At 44.7% G+C, this 23,256-nt stretch overlaps 1 protein-coding gene across 3 annotated transcripts in view; it reads right to left on the reverse strand.

Moving 5' to 3' along the window:
- LOC138299441 (inactive phospholipase C-like protein 2) overlaps positions 1-23,256 on the reverse strand; it is a 469,418-nt gene that overhangs the window by 24,122 nt on the left and 422,040 nt on the right. For all 3 annotated transcript variants that reach the window (XM_069237682.1, XM_069237681.1, XM_069237680.1), the window contains exon 5: positions 1,925-2,034. In XM_069237682.1, coding sequence (XP_069093783.1) covers positions 1,925-2,034 — 110 coding nt within the window. The remainder of the gene's footprint in view (positions 1-1,924; positions 2,035-23,256) is intronic.

A 23,256-nucleotide genomic window follows, 5' to 3' on the forward strand; every position in this document is an offset into this window, starting at 1 on the left:
AAAACTCATATTGCGCTGTTTCAGTAACCTGCTAAATAGTGAATCTTGCCAGGTTCCACAAGCCTTTCCTAATAAAAACAAATGCAACATTTGTTTTTTTTAGGAAAAAGGTCCTTCTTCCTCCTGGCTCAATTTTTTTCTGGGATTTATCCCCACTACTAAAGGGCTGGTGGTGACCCTCCTAGTCGTCTGCATTGCTATATAGAATCGTAGGCCTTCAAGTAGCCACAGTTGCAGTCCTGAGTTGTCATCACCATTGGGTTTCTCTTTGGGAGTTATCATTTGTGGCTCCATGGTGAGGCGTAGGTGGGTTTACAATCTCTGACCCTGTCCTAGAATATTTAATGAAATGGGGAAATTAAGGTGCAAAAGTATCTTCCCTTCTATACTGTATGCAAGGTGTCTATATTTTTTCAAAACCACAATAAGAGCAGCTAGCTGCAAGCTCCACATTCACGTGCATCAGCCAAGAATAAGTGGTTGAATTCAATAAGGCAAATTCCTTCAGCTTCTTCATGCGCAATGCATCATGAATTTCAGTCCCTGGAGGAAACCAATATGTCAGTCCCCAGGGGCCTTGCAGCAGTTGCATGAGATGGGATTGTGAAGAATAGCAAATCATTTCATGTTCAACAGAGGGTAAACTTCATGCTCACTGGGCAAATTGCACGCTTAGCTTTAGGAAGTGGATTAAAAGGATGATAACTTCCTATTTTAGTGCAAAATAGATTATAAAACACATTTAAGAGACTTTTCTTTATAACTGCAAGCTCATGGAAATTGAGGATGACCTAAAATCTCAACTTGAGCCACCAAGACCTTGAGATTTTCGATCAAGATTGTAAGATTCAAATATTCACCACCAAAACCTAGGTATCATGCTGGTTTCTACCACCCTCCCTCAAATACCTCCTCTGGCTCCTAAATCCAAAAATATCAGCCACCAAAACCTGAAGTCCCACAATCATTACATGGCAAAAAAACAGCAAAGACAAGCGATCTTCCACCAAGACCCTCAGATCTGGCACTGTAACCTGGAGATCAGCCACAAGCACACACATAAGAACCACCAAGAGTTATAGAATACCACTAGAAATGGAAATATACTACCAACACCTAGTCTTCCATGATGAAGACCTACCACCAAGGCTAGGAGAGCTATGACAAAAATGAGATGAAGGTCTGCCCACCTCAACCTACATGAGATGGAGGTTTGCCAACATCAACTAAAATGAGATAGAGGTCTGCCAACATGAAATTAAATGAGATTTAGGTCTGCTGGAATCAACCAAAATGAGATGTAGGTATGGAAACATCAACTAAAATGAGATTGAGTTCTGCCACCATCAACCTAAATGAGATGGAAGTCTGCCACCATCAACCTAAATGAGGCGGAGGTTTGCCACCATCAACCTAAATGAGATGGAGGTCTGCCATCATCAACTTAAATGAGATGGATGGCTGCCACCTACAACCTAAATGAGATGGAGCTCTGCCAACATCAACTAAAATGAGATGGAGGTCTGCCACCATCAACTTAAATGAGATGGAGGTCTGCCACCATCAACCTAAATAAGATGTAGGCCTGCCGCAATCAACCTAAAAGAGATGGAGGTCTGTCACCATCAACATAAAATCAACCAAGACCTGAAGATCTTCTACTAGTACCAAACGTTCTACCACAAGCAACTGGAGATATGCCTCCATAATCTAGTGACCCCACTGCAATTTGGACTCTCATCATTAATGTTGCCCGTGTTTTTGCCCACTTTTGTTGGAGAACAGGCCAAGCATGAAAGAAAAGGACCACGGGTATCGGAAATGAGAAATTGGTCAATATGGTAAAAAGCAGGTTGAATGCCATCATGTAGCAATATGCAAGGTTCCAACTTGTTGGACCCGACAGAGCACAACTCTTCCTCACCTTCAGGACTGTGATGTTCCAGGCAAAACTCTCCATGGCTTTCTGCAGCTTCCGTCCTTTCAGGCCTTCCTTGGCTCCCGTCCGGTGCAGATCTTCATGGAAGTCCATCCCTGCAGAAACAGGTAGGTGCAGAAGATAGGTCAGTGACAGGATACTTTCAATGTCCAGACTTAACACACACGCTATGGGGAAGTGATATGACATTTCATTAAACAGTGATATAATTGCAATCTATTCCCCCCTAGGAATAGGGGAGGCAGTCGGCAAATGACACCAGATATGTGTGATACCACTAATATCTAAGGTGAAAAAGGGGAATCAGCATGGACTACAATAGGAGCAAAGATGTGATAAATATTTAGTCAAAAATGCATGATGGCGATTGGATGATGATATAATGGAGTGATTATAGTTTAGAGTCCAATAGGCAAATGAGATAGAAAATACATGGATAATTAGTGTGCAGATGACAAGGGGTTAGAAAGTACAGGGATATATTCTTTTGCAGCAAGGAAAATACACCTAGGAGGTGAAGAGAGCATGTGTAATTATCACAATTAATTCTGTCATTCATTCATAACAAAAGGTATCACTGCATGGACATCTATGGGCCAGTGCATTAGAAAACAGAGTCTTGATTAGGGCAAGCGAGGCACTGAGTGAAAAAGAGATGACTGCTGCGGGGAGGCCCGCGGGCTTAAGAGTGTGACTAATACATGGGGTTGATGGGTTAGAGAAAAGAGAGGTAACCTGTGCACGGAAGCGAAACGTAGAAAATTGAGGCAAGAGGTTTAGGGGAATAAATGGATCATGGGTTACAAACAAAGTGGTGACTACCACGCGGAAGCCAATACCATGACGCATTAGATAATCATAAAGTTATTACCAAGTGAAAAACAGTGAGCCAATGCAGTGGAAAGTCGAGGAGTGTACTCTTGCATTAAAGCCAATGGACCAATGATTTCAAAAATGTGCGTTGGAGGCTACAGAATGGAACAGAATGGGCCTCTTATTTAGAATATAGACTAGTTATGTATCCATGAAAGTCAAAGGGCCTGATTACGACCTTGGCAGAGGGGAGTACTCCGTCCCAACTGTGACGGATTTCCCGTCCGCAGTATTACAAGTTCCATAGGATATAATGGAACTTGTAATACGGCTTGCGGGATATCCATCACATTTGGAACGGAGTAATCCCCTCCACCAAGGTCGTGATCAGGCCCAAAGTGTTCTAGAGGCAGAAAACGTGAGCCTCAACCTTCCTGGAGATAACCACCTGATTACCACATACAGTCAACCCACGAATGAAAATGACAGAAGGATGATTTCACACGGAGCTCAAAGGGCCCATGAGTTTCACAAAGGAAGACTGCTGAATGGAGTAAAAGGTCCCATTGAAAAGACAATGAGGAGAAGAGGACTGCAAGCATCTGATTGAGGGAAATAGTTCAGTGACCATGCAGAACAATTACAAAGCTGTGGGCGATGCAGAGTCAGAAAGGCCACCCAGAGAATACAATTCTACAAGCCAGGCTGTGACCCAAAGCCTTTCTTAAAAACCGTGGTTCTGGGATCTATATAGTAGTGACTTTTCAGCATAGGATGCAAAAGGTAACATTTTTGCTTTCTTGTTAAGCATCGAATGTTACAATGCCTGCACTATAGAGTCCAATGTTCCATTTGGCAGTCGCGGCTCACGGGTTTTACAGGGGGCAGGGAGGCGTTAAGAAAATAAACAATTCATTTTTTTAAACTTACTGCACTGCCGCTCCTCCGTCTCCTCACAGACACAGGCTCCCAGTCTGCCCCGCAGCCAATCCTGATGCAGCTCAGAGCTGTGTCAGTATTGGCTGGGAGAGCCCAGCCAGGGTGCTTCCAGGCAGACTGAGAGCGTGTGCCTGCTCTCTCCAGCATGGCAACACAGTGCCAGCCTGGAGAGAGCCCTGGGCGCATGTGTGATTGGCCGGACCGAGACGGCCGGCCAAACATACATGCGCAGTGAAGGGAGTGCACAATCCACTCTCCTCGTTTCAATGCCCCGCCCCTTTAGCAACGAAAGGATAATAAACTGTGGCCCATATTTATACTTTTTTAACGCCACATTTGGGTTGTTTTTTGACGCAAAATCGGCGCAAACTTACAAAATACAAATGTACGCAAATGTCTAGCTAAAAAAGTATAAATATGGGCCACAGTTTATTATCCTTTCATTGTTAAAGGATTTTCAACGGTTGCTGCTGGTGGGGGGGGGGGGGGGGGGGGGGGGGGGGGAGGGGCGATGCTCCTTCGCCATAGCAGAGGAGCCGCCACTGCTATTTGGGAGTAAGCTTAATAGTTAGAGATACCATCTCACTCCAGGTTGTACAAACTCTGTCTCCAGTCCTGACTTTTTCACTTACAAATCATTGATATCAAGTGAGTTATTCTAATTAGTTCAAAGGAGGCAAAATAGGACTATACCACCCAGAATGCACTAAGGTATTACACAAAAGTACAGGACTGGAATCAGTGTCTGTAGTGACCTAGAGAGAGGTGGCCACCCTAGTAACAGAGTAAAAGGTTTGGCCTAAAATGATGCTGGCTAGTCTCAAAATCTACCATGAAAACACACCAAAACAAGCATTGGCAAATCCAATAGATGTGGCCTTGCAAGCCTGTATTTTTTTGAAAACGTATCCAATAGACATTAAGCATGTAACAGTGGTAAAAAGTAGAAATTAAGCTATCTAAATAGTGGTGTGTATATATTTGTAAACCAATAAGTAAAACTGCAAACATAAATAAAATAAGTACATGAAATGAAAGGAGAAATGAAAGCAGAGACTGGACTACCAGCCTTGATTCTGGAGTTAAATGCTTTTGTAGGTGGATGTGCACATCTGCAAGTGCAAAATGCAGTCATTCACAGGCAGGAAAAGTAAGGGCTGAAGTGGGATGATGCATTGCTGCATGTAGTAGGCTTTGGTGAGTGAAAACAATCTGTGAGTGACACTTGGACAGACCAATGGTTGAAAACAAGTGACAGAAAGCCCCTCTGTACATATATGTAATGATTTTTACTAGGTTTTTGAACAACATGATGCTGGCGAAACAACTAAAGCTGCTTCTATGCTAGACCTAAAAAGATATTCCATGCTCAAAAGAGTTGTGTGCAACCGCCAGCTATTCTAAGGCTTCTACTGTCTGAAGAATATATAGAACTTACAACTTTACTAGAATCCAGCCGGTGTTTATTGACTTTCTCTCGATAAGGCTATGGACCAGTGTTAAGCACATATTATGCATGTTATACGCTCATGAACTGATGCTTCTTAATGGATAGGGAAATTCTGAGGCGGTCACTCATTGCTAAGCATTGTATCATGGGAAAAGACAATTTCAGGAAATATAGCAAGCCCTTAAGTCAACAAGAACTAACGAACAGCACTGCTTACATCATATCACACAAATTGGCCCTTTGGAGTGCAAACTTATTTACTACCACCAAAATGCCCTTAGCCATTTCAGTGATCTGGTCAAATGAGTCAGTTTTATATCACAAAATCCGTCGTTGTGCCTTATGTTAGTACCAGGCACAGGTTGGTCGCATCTGTGCTGTACCACTAAGGAACCATCTGGAATACACATCTAAGACCAAGAGCATCGTGTGAGCCTCTGTGGCTTCTCATGGTTGTGTCAGAACCCATCTTATGCGGAAAATACCCACTCATATGACGACACAGATACGGGTAATTAACCATCGCAATACTCCCGGCCTCAGGGTAAGAGGGGGTGTTTTCTCAGGGAGTGGAAGTTATGGGGGGCAGAAAAAGATTGTGTTTAAAATAACAGGTGAATATGAGATAGAAACGCTACAGAAAGAGAGAGAGCAGAGCAGCATCCGGCCTCAGAGCCATTTACTATCGCAGTAGCATTAAGGAGGTTGCAGACCTTCACACAGGCCTTGCAACAGTACAGTACAGTTTTCTTTTTTTTCCCTTGCCTAGCTATGCAACCCACGCCGTTGTTTTGTTGTTCTCTTCCTTGCTCCCTCTTCGGTCCTTATGCAGCGGGGAATTTCACTGGTTATAGAGTTTAATTACTCAGCCAGCAGTTTCTGTCACCTTTCCTGCCTACCTTCCTCAAGAGGCTTCAGTAGCTATAGTATAGAGTTGGTACCATGTGTTCTTCATGGTCAGTATCACTTATTCTGCCCAAACTGCTGGGAAGTGAAAACACTGATACTAAAATTCCAGGCGCAACTGTTTTTCCTAAAGTTGATACCCACTTTTGTCTATAGTGATAATAATTAGGGGTGCGCATAACTTGTAGCCTAATTATGCAGATTTACAGCAAAGTTTTATGTCAAGACCGAGGCTCATATTATACTTCTGGATCTTGCTTTATTTAAACAGTAGCAGTCAAGAAACTACAATTTCTATTAGGCTTAGGGAACAGAAAGCCAATGGGAATTAAAAACGTATCGGCAGATGCACCAATAGGAATATCAGGAATAGTATAATCGCTACGCTTGACTGCAACCAGCCCTCTTTCTTGCTGCTCGCAGTCAAGATAAGTGACTATTTATTCCTTATTCCTTTTTATGTGGTTAATGTTTTAATGCACCATTGTTATTTAACCTGACGCTCGCTTTCTGTGCCATTGTTTAACTTTTACTGTGTTATAACCCTCGCGCCTTCTCTGAGCGCTTGCGCGCTTCCCCTTGTGCTTCACACGACCAACGACCGTTTCTGTCAGCATAGCGGTCATCGGCCCACATTTCACCTCACACTTCTCTTAGTGCCTTCGGTCTTCTCTGTTTCATCACAAACGCAACTTGGAACTTCTCCTCGTCTGGTTTTCTTCATTGAAGCCTCTCCAATTTCTGCTTTTACAGCGTCGGTCACGCCCGTGGGTGTGTGCTTTCTCCAGCTCACCTCTTTCCTGACAAGAATTAATCCTTTAACTGCCAGCAGTTATTTTGTTGTGTTTTTTTTCCCTGTGGCAAAACTCAATGGAGTGACAGAGCTCTTTTGAGCATTTTGATAATGATGATGATAATGGGGCTTTTTTAATGAGGCTGTATCCAAGGCTGTTTCAGCCACAATGAATAAGATGTCAAAAAATATTGAATCTTCTGTCCAAAATATGTTGTTCAAATCCTTAATGGCCCATTCTGCGGGGGATAGCAGAAAACATAAATTGAAGGATTTGTCATCACAAAAAGCCCTCCCCAAAGTCACATTGGATGGTGCTTCTTTGACTGGTGACGTTTCTTCACCCCAGATTGAGGATAAGCCTCCTTCTAAGGAGGGGAATTCTAAGGTCCCTCACGAAAAATGTAAATCCAAAGTGAAGCATACTGCGATTGCACCTAAAAAGATTGTAATTTCTCACATTTGGGATACCGATGATGACATGGGTGACTTGGATAATTTGTACGACAGTTCAGACATTTGGGGCTCACAATCTCACTCCTCCCCTCCTCCCGAGAAGCCCAAGTTTGATCCTTCTCCTTCTAACCCCTTCACAGCCGAAATTATTTTGGATTCTTATGGCAATCCTATGTTCGACATTCTCTCCTTCATCACCCCAATTCCACAGAATGGTGTCCCTCCTCCCATGTTGGAGATTATATTGCCTCTAGATTAAGACTTCCGCTGGACAAGCAGACTGAAGTAAGAGTACCCCAGACCTTCCCTTTTTTCCAACATTACTTCTACTCCTTCTATCGACCAACCCCTCCTCACCTTCTTTTTGAAATTCGGTAAATATCCCTGTAAAGGGGCAGTCAAGGCCTGGTTGAACTGCCAGGATAAACCTTTAGACTTGGTGGGTCCCTTGGCCCATATTTTGGACATGGCAGTGTCCGCCAGAATGGAGAATGCGGATATTGACCTGATGGATCTTTCCTTGTGGACCCAGAGAGCCTTTTGCCTCCTAGGCAACGCAAATGCCGGCATTACCCATGAGAGATGAAAGGGTCTTCTTTTGAAACTGGATCCCAAGTTAGCCAACCTAGCCTCTATGGATCCTGGAATTAAGGCGGACGGTCTCCTCTTTGGAGATTCCTTTATTAAGGAGTTAGGCAAGTTCGTCTCTACGTTTGCCTCCATAGACAAAGCCCAGCAATCCATCAAAAAATGTTCAATCAGCGGGTTTTTGCAAGGGCCAGTACAGGCAGGAGCCACTCTACCAGCCGTTCCTTTCGTCCACAAGAATACAGAGGCTCCTTCAATTCCTCTTACGGATCGCAATCTTACAAGCCCCAGTTCTACCCTCAATGAGGCAGAGGCCATCGGAGTCGTGGACAACGTGGCTTCAGGACCAACAGTTCTCAAGGTAAGCCTTACTTATGGCCTTTCTCCAGTAGGGGGTCGTCTTCATATGTTCGCTGCAAAATGATGCTCTATAACTGCAGATCCATGGGTTCTAAATACAATTCAAGGTTATCTGATAGAGTTTTATTAGATTCCTCACCAATCATTTTGTCCTCCCCCTCTGTGTTTTTCGACAGAAATGTCCTCTCTAATTTTGGAAGAAGTTCGATCTCTTCTGTCAAAACAGGCCATTCAACCATCTCGTCCAGATCCCTCAGGCTTTCTCAGTACTCTCTTTCTGGTTCAGAAGAAAAACAGAAAGATGAGGCCGGTCATCAAGCTCAGAGCTTTCAATCGGTTTGTCGTCTATCGACATTTCAAAATGGAAACCATTCTCCATTTAAGGGACATTCTCCTTCCTTTCCACTTCATGGTCCTTCTGGATCTTCAGGACACGTATCTTTCCGTTCCCATTCATGTGAATCACAGGAAATATCTTCAGTTCCAATGGCAGGGACAATCTTACCAGTTTTCTTCCCTTCCGTTCGGCCTTTAGGCAGCACCTTGGTGCTTCACGAAACTAATGAAACCAGTAACAGCTCACCTCAGGTCTTTAGGCATCAGACTGTTAATTTATCTGGACGACTTTCTTATTATGCATCAGAGTAGTCTTATTCTTCAATCTCATCTACAAATAACATGTTCTCTTCTATCTCAACTCGTTTTCCTAATCAACAGAGAAAAATCCCTTCACAAAGAATAGAGTTCTTGGGGTTCGAGCTAGATTCCTCTTCCGCTACCCTCCATCTTCCACAACAAAAAGTAAAATCCATAAAGTCAGAAATTGTAAAAAAAAATCACAGTTCTCAAAGTTCTCTTTAAGAACCTTAGCCAGGACAGTGGGCCTTCTCTCTTCCTCAATTCAGGCCATCTTTCCCGGTCCACTTCATTACCGAGCTCTCCAAAGGTTAAAGATTCGTCATCTCAGAAAAAGTCTCTCGTACTCGGAAATGATCAGGTTAGACCAAGATTCTCGCTCAGAGCTCCAGTGGTGGATAGACCATTTAGATGCCTGGAACAGCAGGACTACCTTTGCATCAGCCCCATATCTTGTGTTAGAATCAGATGCAAGCCTGACGGGTTGGGGCGCCTGTTGTGGTCAAATCTCGACAGGAGGTTCATGGTCGTTAGAGGAGTCCAAATTGCATTTCAATTATTTAGAGATGCTTGTGGGCTCCTTTGCAATCAAGAGTCTAGCAAAAGACAAAGTTCAGTGTGCCATCCTCCTCCGTATGGACAATGTATTGGCTGTCCGTTACATAAACCATTTAGGGAGCACCAGGTCAAAACCCTTAGCGGACCTAGCAAAAAGCCTATGGGAATTTTGCCTACTCAACGAGATTTCGCTTTCAGCAGAGTGCCTTCCAGGGTCCCTCAACAGAACAGCAGACTGGCACTCCCGTTTTCTCAGGGATTCCAGCGTTTGGAAACTCCACACCTCAGTGTTTCAATCTCTTCTCCGCAAATGGGGCCCCCTCAGCATAGATCTCTTTGCCTCTTGCCTCAATACGCAACTACCTCAGTTTTTTCAGCTGGCGTCCGGATCCTTCGGCGTTAGCCTCAGACGCTTTTCTGTAAGATTGGTCCCCCTCAGTCAATTATGCTTTCCCTCCTTTTCAGATGATCACCAGAGGTCTCACTCAAGTCAGACGTCAGAAAGCCACGTTGGTAATAGTAGTTCCTTTTTGGCAGTTACAAGTATGGTTTCCCCCTCTCCTGGAGTTGACAATCGACTTTCCAGTCCTCCTCCCTCTCTTCCCTTCTTCTAGACCCTCTAGGGAATCCGCACTCCCTGGTACACAAAAATACGCTCACTGTTTCTGCTTGGAAAGTGTTGGGTCTTCCCAACCTTCCATCCCTATTTCATCAGAAGCTTCAGACTTTATCAACAAAGCCTGTTCTCTTTCGTCAAGCTGGTGTGTGGGAAAGCATCTTGATCCCATTTCAACCGATATAAATTACGTAATTAATTTTCTAGCTGCCCAGGCTAGTGCAGATAAGTCCTACAGGATGATCAATTTAAACAGATCGGCAATTTCTATGCATCATACTTACATCAATGGAAAGCCTGTGGGGGAATATCCTCAGCTTTGTCGCCTTTTAAAGGGAGAAAAATTTTCTATTCCTCGTTTACCCAAATATTCAAAATTATGGGATGTCAATGTGTGTTAAACTTGTTTTTATCTTGGCAAGATAATTCTGTTCTGTCATTAAAAATGCTTTCAGCCAAACTTACTATGTTACTCTGTCTAGTGTCCATAAAGCGTTTATCTGATGTTAGAGCCTTAGACATTTCCTCTCGCCAATTTACCCCTACAGGCGTGTTGTTTTCTATTAACAAACGTACTAAGACCAATTTACGTACAGTTTTTTATCCGTATTTTCCTAATCAACCCAAATTGTGTGTGGGACAATGTCTCAATTGCCAATCTCAGAACGTCTTCTCTTTCCGAGCTCCTTATTTCTTTCCGTAAGCCTCACAAACCAGTGACTTCAGCTACTCTGGCCAGATGGGTTCGTTGGGTCATGTCCTTGGCTGGTATCGATACCTCTGTTTTCGGGACTCATTCTTCCAGAGGAGCTATGGCTTCCAAGGCTTTTTAGGTGGGTTACAGGTTGGAAGACAGTCTGAGATCGTCCGACAGGTCTAACAATAATGGTGTTAGAACTTTCAATTGTAAACCAGTTCATACTGCAAATTCTAGGGTTATTAACATGCTTTAAAAAAGCATAATATGAGCCTCCAGTCTTGACATAAAATGTTGATTTTCCTAGTATTTTATGATGGAAAGTCTTAATTTTATTAAAGACACGGAGGCGAGTATTATCCCACCGCAAAAGGCTTTTTTCTCTAACAGTTGTTTTCGCCTCTTTTATCTCTCCCTCTTAGCACCATCTACTCAACCTCTGCCTTCTTCCTGAATGTAGGAAGGGTTTTTCGGCTACAAGTTCATCTCCAGGAGATCAGTTTCACCACCTACGGCGTCCTCCTCCTGCCTACCGAATTTCTTCTTCATGCCAGTTCTGGTTGAACTTTATTCAAGAACTTTGTTCTATGTTGTTAGCAGTTTCCATTGTTCTAGCTATTTTTCCTTTGTTTTCTCGCACTGACTAGCCTTCTCGCATCAAGAAAGAGGGCTGGTCGCAGTTAAGCATAGTGATTATACTATTCCTGATATTCCTATCGGTGCATCTGCCGATACGTTTTTAATTACCATTGGCTTTCTGTTCCCTAAGCCTCATGGGAATTGTAGTTTCTTGACTGCTGCTGTTTAAATAAAGCAAGATTGAGAAGCATAATACTCGCTTCTGTGTCCTTAATAAAATGAAGACTTCCTGTCATAAAATACTAGGAAAATCTACAATATGCAGGATTACATTAGGAGCATAATTCACCATTTAGCACTATATTCTAAAGTGGACCTGAGCGTGCATTTTGTGCTAAGAAAATAGCGCTAATGCCAGCCGCGGCCCGTCCTTTAGGGCGGAGGAGGTCACGCACCCCAACCTTTTGCCCCTCATAAAGAGTACCAGTCAGGTTGAACAAAGGTCAACCTGACAGACACTGTTCATGTTAGGCTCAGGCAGCAAGGAGCGAGACATGCACGATTTAAACAGACTCTTGGCTGCCTGAGCGGAACTTTGCTGGGCTGAAGAGGTCACAGCTCCTATGGGCGTGACCTCCTCGGGTTCAGCAAAGGTGCCTCAAGGCCCTTCCCCTCAGTGATGAGGAGAAGTGTCACCCATTGACTCTGACCTGGGCACTTCAGGTTTAAGTCCTGAAGCGCCCAGGGCAAGTGTCAATCAATGACACCTCGTCACAGAGTCACTCTGTAACGAAGTTGGGACTGCTGCCTTCCGTCACTGGCTGACCTTAAGGCAGCAGTCCCAACCCTCCTGGGACATCCGAGTTGAAGGTAAGTGTGTGTGTGTGTGTTTTTCCAATGAATGTTTGGTGCGTGCGTGTATGTTTGAATGTTGATGAGTGTTGTGAATGGATGTGAGTGCGTGTGTGAATGAATGAGTGTGAGTGTGCTTCCCGCCCGCCCCCTCCCTTCTACAATTACCAGCCGCCACTGGCTAATGCAACAGAACACGAACAGCAGAAGCCACTTGTGCTCAGTAAGTTCCTTCCTCCTGTGCTCCTGCAGTAGGATTTTGGTACTAAATTACTTATAATTGCACGAATCGGCTTAATCACAGAATTTTTAATAATTTGTCAGCAAAAGAGTAGTGCAAACTTACCAAAATCACTCCGATTACTATGGCATAATTAAAATTTTGCCCCGGCCTAAAATGAAGGGACTATTCCTTTGTGTTGCAAGATCCATTGCTGTATCATTATACTGGAACGACTCGTTGTCATTTGCCTCACACTATTTTTCCTCCAATAGTCTTTTTAACTCCCTCCCATCTGGCTTTCATGCCTTAATTCTTCACAGAGACATACTTTTGGACGAATCTGCAGAGTTCCTCACTGTTGGCGCCATAAATTACTCTGGTTTCTAAAGTCAGTATGGATTATTGGTCTGGCACGCATCTTGTTCGCCCCATAACTCACCCCACCCCTCAAACACTGGGTGACCGTCAATGCTGTTCTTGCCGGTCTTCTTTTCTTATGCTGCAGCTCCATTTTTAGTGATAGTATCTCCTCATTCAATTTCTCTTATCACCTTTACGCCAGATCTTTTTCTCATTTCCTAGTTTTCCATCCTATCTTCATCTATGCCTCACAAAGTGTCTCACTGCAATCAGGCACTGTGGCTTCACACTCGTTCATGCTGAATTCTTCTAAAACTGAGATACTGAAATCTAGAACCGAGGTCCGGCTTCAATAGCAGTCCCCTGCCTGGCTGACTTCATCCGTTGTCCCCCCACCTATCGGAGGTTTACCTACTGAGCCAGAAACCTTTGGGTTCTTGTCTACCTGTCCACCTAACATAAGCAACACACCAACATATATGCCACTCGACACCGCAAAAACAATAATCAGATCACCAGTATTCAGCAGACTGGACTGTTGCAATAGTCTTCTGGTTGGCACTCCGATCCTCTTTTGCACCATAGACAAGGTCATGAGCTTTGTCCCCTCTCCTCTGTAGGGTTTGTCCTAGCTCGCCCTCACCTCATCATATCCCCATCAAGCCGGCTGGCTCCTCATCAGGAACCAGGCTTTAAGGAAGTATCTGATGATACTGTCATAGCAGTAAAGCACCTGCCCACTAACTGTCTCCATCACATCCTATCTTTATACTCCTTCCAACTCTACGCCCCGCTAGCCTTGAGCTTTTGGTTAATCCTAAACCATTCCGCACTGGCCCCAAGTTCTGGCCCTTTTACACCTGTAGGTGCTACGCACTGGGAGGCTCTATCATCAGACGATTGGGTCACCACCCTCTATTCAAAAACTCAAAACAGTGCTGAAAAGTAAATTTTTGCAACTCGAGGGAGAAAAGCATTGACCCCTAGCACTGCTGTAAATATGTGTATTTCATGCATTTATGACCCACTACCTACTTACGTGTTAGAACGGTAGTTAAAAACATGTCCTTGCCAATCTCAACCACACAACTGGGCATCTAACCAGAACAACTGTTATTTTCCTGAAATACGTTTAACACTACACCCTCATTGATCTATAGTCCGCCATTAGTGACGTGTAAAATGTTTCTGCTCCACGTGTTGTTGCTGGTACAGAAAGTCATTAAATACAAACAAATGCATTAATGTCACTTTGAGTGCATCAGTTACCTACCATGTTTAGCCAGAACGTACTCACTCAGTGGATGAAAAGTGTTCTGAGCCTCGGGGTCTAAAGCACGAAACAGCAATAAAATCTTGCACCCCAGTTTGAAATGTTGCCCCTCGATCACCCCAGTACGACTGCTAACTCTTTCAAACCATGGCTTCAACTTCTTCACTGGTCCCCCCGGGTGAGACCAGACGTGTGAGAAACGAAGCAGTAAAGCCACAACACACTAGATGTAGATTACAACCAACACGTGCAAATGTGCCCAATAGTAGTGCAAGCTTTATTGTTGAGTAGGACCAATCAGCACTGCACGATGCCTGATCCAATCAAACGCACTTTGGAGCAGGTTGCAACACGATAGGCCATGTTATTCCACTGTGGCTCCCAGTGACAGCAGAGTTCTGAAATCCAAAGAGGCAGTCACTGCCCTGTGCTTCGGAGCCTTGTGAGCCGCAAAACATGCATAACATGCATAACTCGGAGATATTTTGAGTTAATGTATGCACAAAGGACACCAAAAAGAGAAGCACAGATCACTTCTGCGCAGGCGCAGTGCATGATGTGAAACATAAATGTTCTCCTGCGTATGCACACTTGCTCCTTGAATTGAACTTTTCCCGGTTATGCGTAGTCAATCGCATTGCCTGATGCACATTCAAACACGCTACTGAACATGCGCATACGTTTTGTGCCTGCGCCAATTAGAATTATTTTGAACCATGCGCACCATGACAAAGCTGAGGTTCGCTCTATGCAATGAATGTGCACAGCATTCAGAAATGTGGAGGGACTTTTTAATGTAGCTCTGATTTCCCCTCTGATGCTCTACATTAGTTGTGCCCAACCTGTGTCCAGGGACCCCTGGGGTGCCACGACTGCTTAGAAAATTTAATAATATTAACAGATTAGGTCCCCAGCTTTCAGTAATGACTCAGTGGGGGGTCCCCGGATTCCAATAAAGATTGAGATGGTTTCCCCAAGCCCCAGTAATGATAAAGTGGGGGTCCACAGAATCAAAAGGTTGGAAACCACTGTTCTACATACGCCCTCCCCCCCCAGGTAGCACTTCTACCTTCTGCTGTGTGGGTACAGCTGACGATGACCTGCACATGAGAGGACACACTCCCTCGTCAACATGTGAAGTATACTGTAGGATATAACACTCCTCATGTGAAACAGTCTTGCTGCCTCTCTCTCTTGGTTGTGGGCCCAGGAATCCCTCCATCCTGTATCCTTCTAATAGGGATCAAATGCATAAAACCTGCTGGGTGCCATGCTCAGAAGTTTATAAGTCTGTGATGATGTATGGTGCATACAAACTGGCTCAAAATGTTCATTTAGGTAAACTTACAGATTCACTATGCACATCATTCTCTCCACCTAAGGGACACACACACATCCACACACTAGTAAGGTAGTAGTCCTCTCCTATGAACCACAGACAAGTGTACCTCCTCCCTTACCTAAGAGTACAGTGCTTAGAGGTGTCCTACATCTACAGTCAGCTGGTACTTCAGTAAACAGTGGAATTACAACTACATTCTGTAAGCAGATCCAACTTCCATAAAGGCCTACGCCATAAATTCTTGTCCAGAAGATTTGAGGTGCATGGCGATGGCTATCCACCAAACTCGTTGGAAGGAAAACCCTTTCTGTGAGAAGGGTGCTATGCATAAGTGCAGGAACATTTGGTTTGCTACTGCACAGGACGCGAGCAGGCCTCTGCTGTTCAGCAGTCACCTCTCAGTAAGTCATTAATCCAGGCAATGGGCTCCATCAGAGTAATGCAATTACTGGTAAGTAATGGAGCATTACTGCCGCTGGATGCAAGGACCGGATGCAGATGGTTTCAAGGGAAGGTAGGGTGATGCTAAACGTCACCTTGGTTGAAGTCAGGACATGTCACCCACTTTCTTCAAGGGTGAAGAACTCAAGTTCATGGGTGAAGTGTGATTTTGTCCACAACTAGCTTAAGCCTGCTTCTTGTTGTCACTCACAGACACAAAGTTATTAATTTATGAAATAATACATGCTGGTGCCCAAAGTTTTTCTCAGAAGCCTACAATGAGTGTTCGTGGCCCCACCCACTGGTTCAAATTAAGCACTGGGTATACAACAGAAATCTTTAGACAGTCCATCTGTATCATCACGTGTACAATGTAGCACAACATGTCAAGCAATGGGCAACTGTTCACCTTCACAGAATAAGAGAAGTGGCAAAGTCTCACACCTCACTCAGTCTAACACAAAACAAACACAGCAACACTCCGCTCACACTCGGATACAGTTGGGCCGCACAGGTTGTCTCCATGAATCACTAAGTGCTACAGCAAACAGACTCACTGATACACAGACCTGACCAGTGGCGGCCTGTCCTTTAGGGCGGAGGGGCCACGCCCCCCCCACCTTTTGCCCCTCATGAAGAGTATCTGTCAGGCTGAACAAAGGTCAGCCTGACAGACACTCTCCATGTTCAGCTCAGGCAGCCAGGAGCAGACATGCGCGATTTGCGCAGACTCCTGGCTGCCTGAGCTGAACTTTGCTGGGCTGAGGAGGTCACAGCTCCTATGGGAGGTCACTCCTCAGCTCAGCAAAGGTGCCCCGAGGCCCTCCCCTGGGTGACGAGGAAAGCGTCACCAATTGACACTCTCCATGGGCGCTTCAGGTTTAAGCCCTGAAGTGCCCAGGGCAAGTGTCAATCAGTGACACTTCGTCACAGAGTGGGGTGGGGTCAGCAGTCTCACTGACCCCATCCCACTCTGTGACGAGGCTGGGACTGCTGCCTTCCCTCATTGGCTGACCTAAGGTCAGCCAATGAGGGAAGGCAGCAGTCCCAACCCTCCTGGGACCTGGAGGCTGAAGGCAAGTGTGTGTGTATGTGTGTGATGTTTTAAATTGAATATTTGGTGCGCGCATGCATGTTTGAGTGTTATGAGTGTTGTTAATTGATGTGCGTGTGTGTGTGTGAGAGAATGAGTGTGTGCGATCTTTTTTAATGAATGTTTGGTGCGTGCGTGCATGTTTGAATGGTATAAGTGTTGTTAATGGATGTGCGTGCGTGTCTGTGTGTGAAAGAATGAGTGTGTGTGTGTGTGTGTGTATCCCGCCCGCCCCCCTCCCTCCTAAAGCTGCCGGCTGCCACTGGACCTGACCCAGGTACCACTAGTGTAGATTATGAGAAGACCCAGACCCATGTGGACTGTAGAGATTCTACAAGGTCATACACAAAGCAGGAACAAGATACTCAAAGTTATAATACCATTCCGAGATCCCGGAATGGCATCTCTAGAAGGGGTACCATTGAAGGTAACTAGGAACTTCCAGCGTCTACGGCCCTGAAGTTACCAGGTCCACAAAATCCAGCACCAAAAATTCCAGGTCCGGAGACACCCGAGCCGGATTAGCAGACGTAATGGCGAGGGGCTGCTGACAGATGCTGTGCCCAGCCCCCACCCACCTGCATACTGTAGCATGTGTGAGAGAAGAAACACCTGCACCCGGCTGAAGTAACATCTGCACTGATCTAGGCCGCCTCTCCACACAAGAGGGGAGAAGTCCCCAACTGCTCCAAGCAGGGGGTAAATGAGAGTGAATTTGAGCACATTACATAACCCTGGAAGGGGGAAATATGTCCAACTGTACGTGGTATTCACGGGTACACGCGTTATTTCCAACCTCGGACACCGTTGATGCCTGTATTGGTAATTTCAGGCTGGTGGAGGGAAAACCAGGCAGAAATCACTCCAATTTATAACGTGCCTCATGATGAACATTATTGGAACATTTGAGGCTGATGTTTTCAAGCTTTGGCATATGAAAGGCTTATAATTGGCCCATAGATTGCTTTCTTGGAAGTACATTTGAACTAACTCAACGAAAAAACAAAATTAGATCAACTTGACAAAGTTTTGGATCACAGTAATAACGTCTGGTGCTTAGATAGGTCTAAACGCCTGACGTTTCTAGGCGCTGTAAGGCCATGCACTGCTGTTAACAAGCACTACTCAATGAAAAGGCTGTTCCCAAGCTCCTACTGAAAGACTCGGTGGACCGGGCTGGGATTCGAACCCCACGTTACACACATATCTACGCGTGAGGCGCGTACACCCCCCGAGCTGTCCTAGCAGCTTTACGGCTGTTCAGAGGTTACTGCTGCTCGGCGGGAACTGTGGAACAATTTCTGCCTCCCCGCTCGGCCGATCCATTTGCGGCCTACTTCGGCGGCGCTGTGTTCTGCTGTTAAAAAGGCAATCATAGCAGGGCTGCAGGCTTCATTCCATCCTTTTATCCCGCGCATTAATTCACGGCGCGTCCGCTGCCCACAACTGCAGTTCTTCCGTTCCACCTGTAATGAGAATTTCCTGGAAGCACTTCTCCCCCAAACAGATGGAGGCCTCCCGCGGTGTGCTATTAACCCCCTAATCCCCAAAGAAGGAGGGGGGTAAGGAGGAGGCATGGTAGAAAAGATTAATGTATTCCTTCCAAAATTCTGCGATTAAATCTGCCTCAAGATTATCCAGTGGCCCATGGGGTTGATTAAACCGCTCAGTAAAAGGCGCGCTCTTCAAGGCGCGTATCAAGGTGAGCAGCTAAGCATGAGCAGCGGCACGTCCACCCTGCCCCATTTCCAAGAAGACCGTCATTGCTGGAGAAGCGTTCTTAACCTTGGCTAGCGGTAGGTTTCTGCGGCTGATGCGCCGTAGAGCATCAAAGCTGCAAGGACACTCTCAGGCGTAAGGGTGCGGGTCATGGCCTCCAAGCAACTGGCCCACATGCCGTAAAAGAGACATAGCGAGGTCTTGTATTGTTGGGATAAAAGACATATTTTGGGATGAGAAGAAAGGAAGTGGAAGACACATACCTAAGGAAGAGCGAACCCACCTTGTCTGTTGTCTGTCCATTTCCTGAGTGCTGTAAGATGGTAGACCCAACCCAACAGGAAGCAAGGGGACCACCTGGCATCTCCTTCATTGCTGAATCCCATTCATCAAAGATTCCACTCACCTGCATCAGCAACTTCTGATTTCAAGCATCCACTGGCGACATCAAGATCTATTTATGAGTATGTATGTGTTACTTATAGAGCGCAAACTTAGCCAAAAGCCTGCAAAGCCACAGTTAATGGGTGATTGAAGAGGTAGCTGGCTTCTAAGAGCGAAAGTGGCCTGTGACTGCATCATGACAAGGAAGTGGTAAGTCTTCAGCCCTTTCCTAAACTGGTGCCGGGCTGGAACAGCCCTGATAGATACAGGGATGTTGCCAGCTTTAGTCTATGAGGCATCCCAACCCTAGACAAAAGCAACTACATATTAAAATCTGAGAGTGGTAGAATCAAAACTAGCCAAGCGGCAACCAAAGTAAAATAAAACCAATGTGGATCCGTCTACAGACACATTGGGACCACAAATCAGTAGCACCAACATCTTGGAATACTTTGTGGCCAACAGCTGTCTTTTTCCCCACAAATAAAAAATGTTATAATATCCTGGTCGACCAAACTATGTTGGCTGAAAAAGGTCTGGCAGCTGGTGATGTTTCTGGAGGAGGTGGTGGTCGCCATGTGGACCACTGCAGTGCCCACACATTCAAGCCAGACAGTCTCCATGGTCTCTGATGCTGCTCATCCCTAGGATAGAAAGAGTCAACACACTCTGACCACTCAACCAAAGTTACTGTTGTATCTTGGTCCACACAACTCAACAGCAACACAGGTGTTTGTTTTGGGGCAATGATGCTCTGCAGCCTCCACTAATCAAGTCGTCTGTGATCAGCACTCAAGACACTCAAGTAGCTTCAATTGTTAAAGGATAAGGGATTCAGCTTTACTTCACCTGCACAGGTCAGCTCTACAAACCAATGAAAAGTATCAGGCATTGAGATCCAGCCTGGGCTTTTGGCTCACTCTCCCAAAACACACATAAATAGTGAGAATAAGAGATCTCTATTACTTCAGGAAACCATCAACCTTTTGACTTAATAAAGTGGCTAAATAAGGATGAAGAGCAAATAAAAAGACAATCCAATACACTCATACACCCCCGAATAAGGGTCAGAACCTGCCCAGGTTTCTGGAACTATAGTGTATATGTGTTGACATGTATGTATAAGTGAGCAAGGCTGTTGCCTGTACATAAGTGTATCTTCTTTATTACCTTAGTTATCCTTTTATATCTCTTCCTGTCCACTCTTTAGCTAGTCACTGTTTGTTTCCAATTTCTAGCATGGGCAGTTCAATATCTGGATTAGAAAGAACAGGAGTTAGAAGCCAAATGTATGTGTTTATATGGCATAGTCTATGCAGTGGCGGCTGGGGACATTTGAACGTGGTGGGGCGTAAAAGTCTGGGTACGACTTTTATGTAGCGAGTGAAGCGAGTAAGCTCAATGGACAAACGTGAGGTCCAGGGTGGGTCCTCCTCCCAAGAAAAAAAGATTGACAAATGGTACATTTGAAAGGAAATACATTTAGTGAAAAAGCAAGGCTTATGAAGCAGCGGGAATGTATAGTCTTGAAATAATAAAAACATCAAAAATTGCCCGATATCCTACTAAATAAATATGTTCCCCCTTTACTTGAATGTGCGAATTGTACACTGCAACAACTTCAGGCTCTTTAAAGTGTGCGCTTACCCAGTGTCTTGCACTGCAAGCGGCATCAACTTTGGAAGAAAATGTTCTAACCAGGCATCAGGAAGCACCCACAGCTGCTGGCAGCAATCAGTCATACAGAAATAGGTGCAGACAGGTCTCTGAGTGGGAAGGAAAAAGTGGGGGTTTTCTAAGAGGTAACATGCTAAATAAATTTCTGTGATTCCCATAGTGTGCCACCTGGCCTGTATTTTGGTTTCTCTGAGATGTTATTACATCCACAAATATAATACACCTGACATACACCTAAAACCTGTCCATACTGTTGGCTTTGTCAGCGGTTGTTAGCTCGTTAGGATAAATAAGTAACAACAATGATTAGTTATAAATATTTAACATTGGAAATGTTTCAATTCTGAAATTGTGAGACTGTGAATTGAATAATATTGAGGTCTGTGGAAGGAGTAGGGTCTTCAGTTATGTGTGCTTCATGTTAGATATTTTTGCCCTTTTTCTCTATCACAGCTCATTCATCTGCACATTTTCAACTTCATCTCTCCTCTTTAGCACCCTCTTTTTACTCTCGCCTGAAAGCACTTCATTGCTTCTCCCTCATTTTACCATCCCAAACATATGCTGCACTCATTCACATTTAAGCATTTAATTTCCTTTTGCTTTTGCCTTCTAAAAATTTTGACCTCTGTGCACACATTTACACTGAATTTAAATTGTAACTGGAATACACAACTGTTGTTCTTTGTGCTCTGCAGAAGCACCAACACACTGATAGGCACTTTGCTTTGGTTTCAGCCTCAGCGCCAGTGCTCTCAATCAAAGCCCCTCATAAACACCTGGCATGAGTCAAAGTGTGCACTATGCAAGAGAAATACAACGCACAGAAACACAGCATGATGAAACAGCTAACGCTCTAGGCCAATGCAACATCAAGTAAGATGTGAAATAAGAGAGGAAGTGAATTGCTTTTTAACATTCCTTGATGGCATGCATATCAATCCATGTTTTTGGTATTAATGCTAAGGGCAGGACGATCGGGCAAGTTTTAAAGCCATACAGCAGATAAGTGCCTTTACTGTAAGTACAGCAGCTCCACTTCTAAAGGAGCCAGCGATCTCTAGCTACGGCCTGGGGTGTCACAGTGGGGGAGGTTAGTGTGACAAGGGGTGTCAGTTCAATAAAAATAACTCAAGATTAGCATTATAATACTAACCAAAGCCAAGGCACTACATCACACGTGCTTGCATCCACTCCTACTGCGTGACGAGTGGGGAAAGGGTGGGATCTATGGCTATGAATGACAGACGGCTGCCCTCACGCAGGGATAAAGACTCTGATGCCTGAAACTGTGACGCTAAAAGCGCCAATGGCCTGTAGTGGATCCTGCCATAGTCCACAATGGAAATGATGGGCTTTAGGGCAGTCAGCCCTGCGTTGTGCATCACAGTGTAGAAAGTTGATTTACTGCCTGGCTTCCATCTCCTGCTTCAAGGCGAGGTGGGCCAGGCAGTCTGGGACAGACAGCCAAGACTTAAATGCATCGATTTGTTTAGAGTTAGGATTGCATCTCTGAACAAATCCATCTATTTATTATTTTTTGCTATAAATGTGTGGGAAGTTCAGAGGGGAAATCCACCCCTGAGTCTATGTCCTGGGATGTCTCAGTTTATATTGATATTAAATATAGCTGTCAATTTCCACTCCCTAAAAAACGCAAGGTGATCCTCAAAAACAAACTAAAGGACAGTGTCATTAAACTCTAATCCCAACCTACTGAATTCCATAACCTGCCGGCATTTGTCTCTGGGGCTCGGCTAATGAGGATCACCACTACGTGGCTTTAAAGTGTGTGGTTGCCTCTCCTCTTTGTGTTCTAGTTACACACTTCTGAGGAAATCCCATTTGGATGGAAACAAGAATTTCACCTGAAACGATTCAGGATTAGGAGCAGTGAGGGAAAACTGCACTCAGGTTTTTTTTTTTTTTTTAAACCAATATATATTTCACTAGGAAATATATGGCAAAATATGTTCGAAAAGTGCTAGAATCAGGGGATAACCTGTAGACATTGGTGTGCACTGACTTATGCGGCAATCACCCATGAACCCTAAAGCCCCCATGGACATTCCGCCTGGGGAAAATACCGAACCCCGCATCATCCGTTCTTCCCAGCTGGTAACCCTGGCATACTTTTAATGAGGGCCTCAATGCACTGACTCGGCTCACTTCTGGGAGCCAATTACCAATTTATGATTCGTCTTTCTACACCAAAAGCATTCTTTAGGCAATTTCCAATGTTTGCATTTCTGGCAATTTGTGGTTAAATCCACCAGGTATATAAAGGTTTCAGACATTCTACCCTCTAACACCTTTCTACAGAGCAGACAAAGCATAATGTTGGTCACACGCCACAGAATTTTACTACTCTTTAAAGGCCCCTCTGTGAGGATAGTGTCGACTACAGTAAGCAAGATGGTTTGGTGAGTTCAGTGCCCTCTGCTGAAACATGCGGTGATCTGCAGGCCGCAAATTCAGTACGAGCAAGGTCACCTACGACTATCATCCTTCCAATGTCGATTGATTGAGTGCCATTAAATCAGCTACAACCAACACCATTTA

Source organism: Pleurodeles waltl, chromosome 6 (genome assembly GCF_031143425.1).
Source record: "Pleurodeles waltl isolate 20211129_DDA chromosome 6, aPleWal1.hap1.20221129, whole genome shotgun sequence".
Classification (NCBI taxonomy): Eukaryota; Metazoa; Chordata; class Amphibia; order Caudata; family Salamandridae; genus Pleurodeles; species Pleurodeles waltl.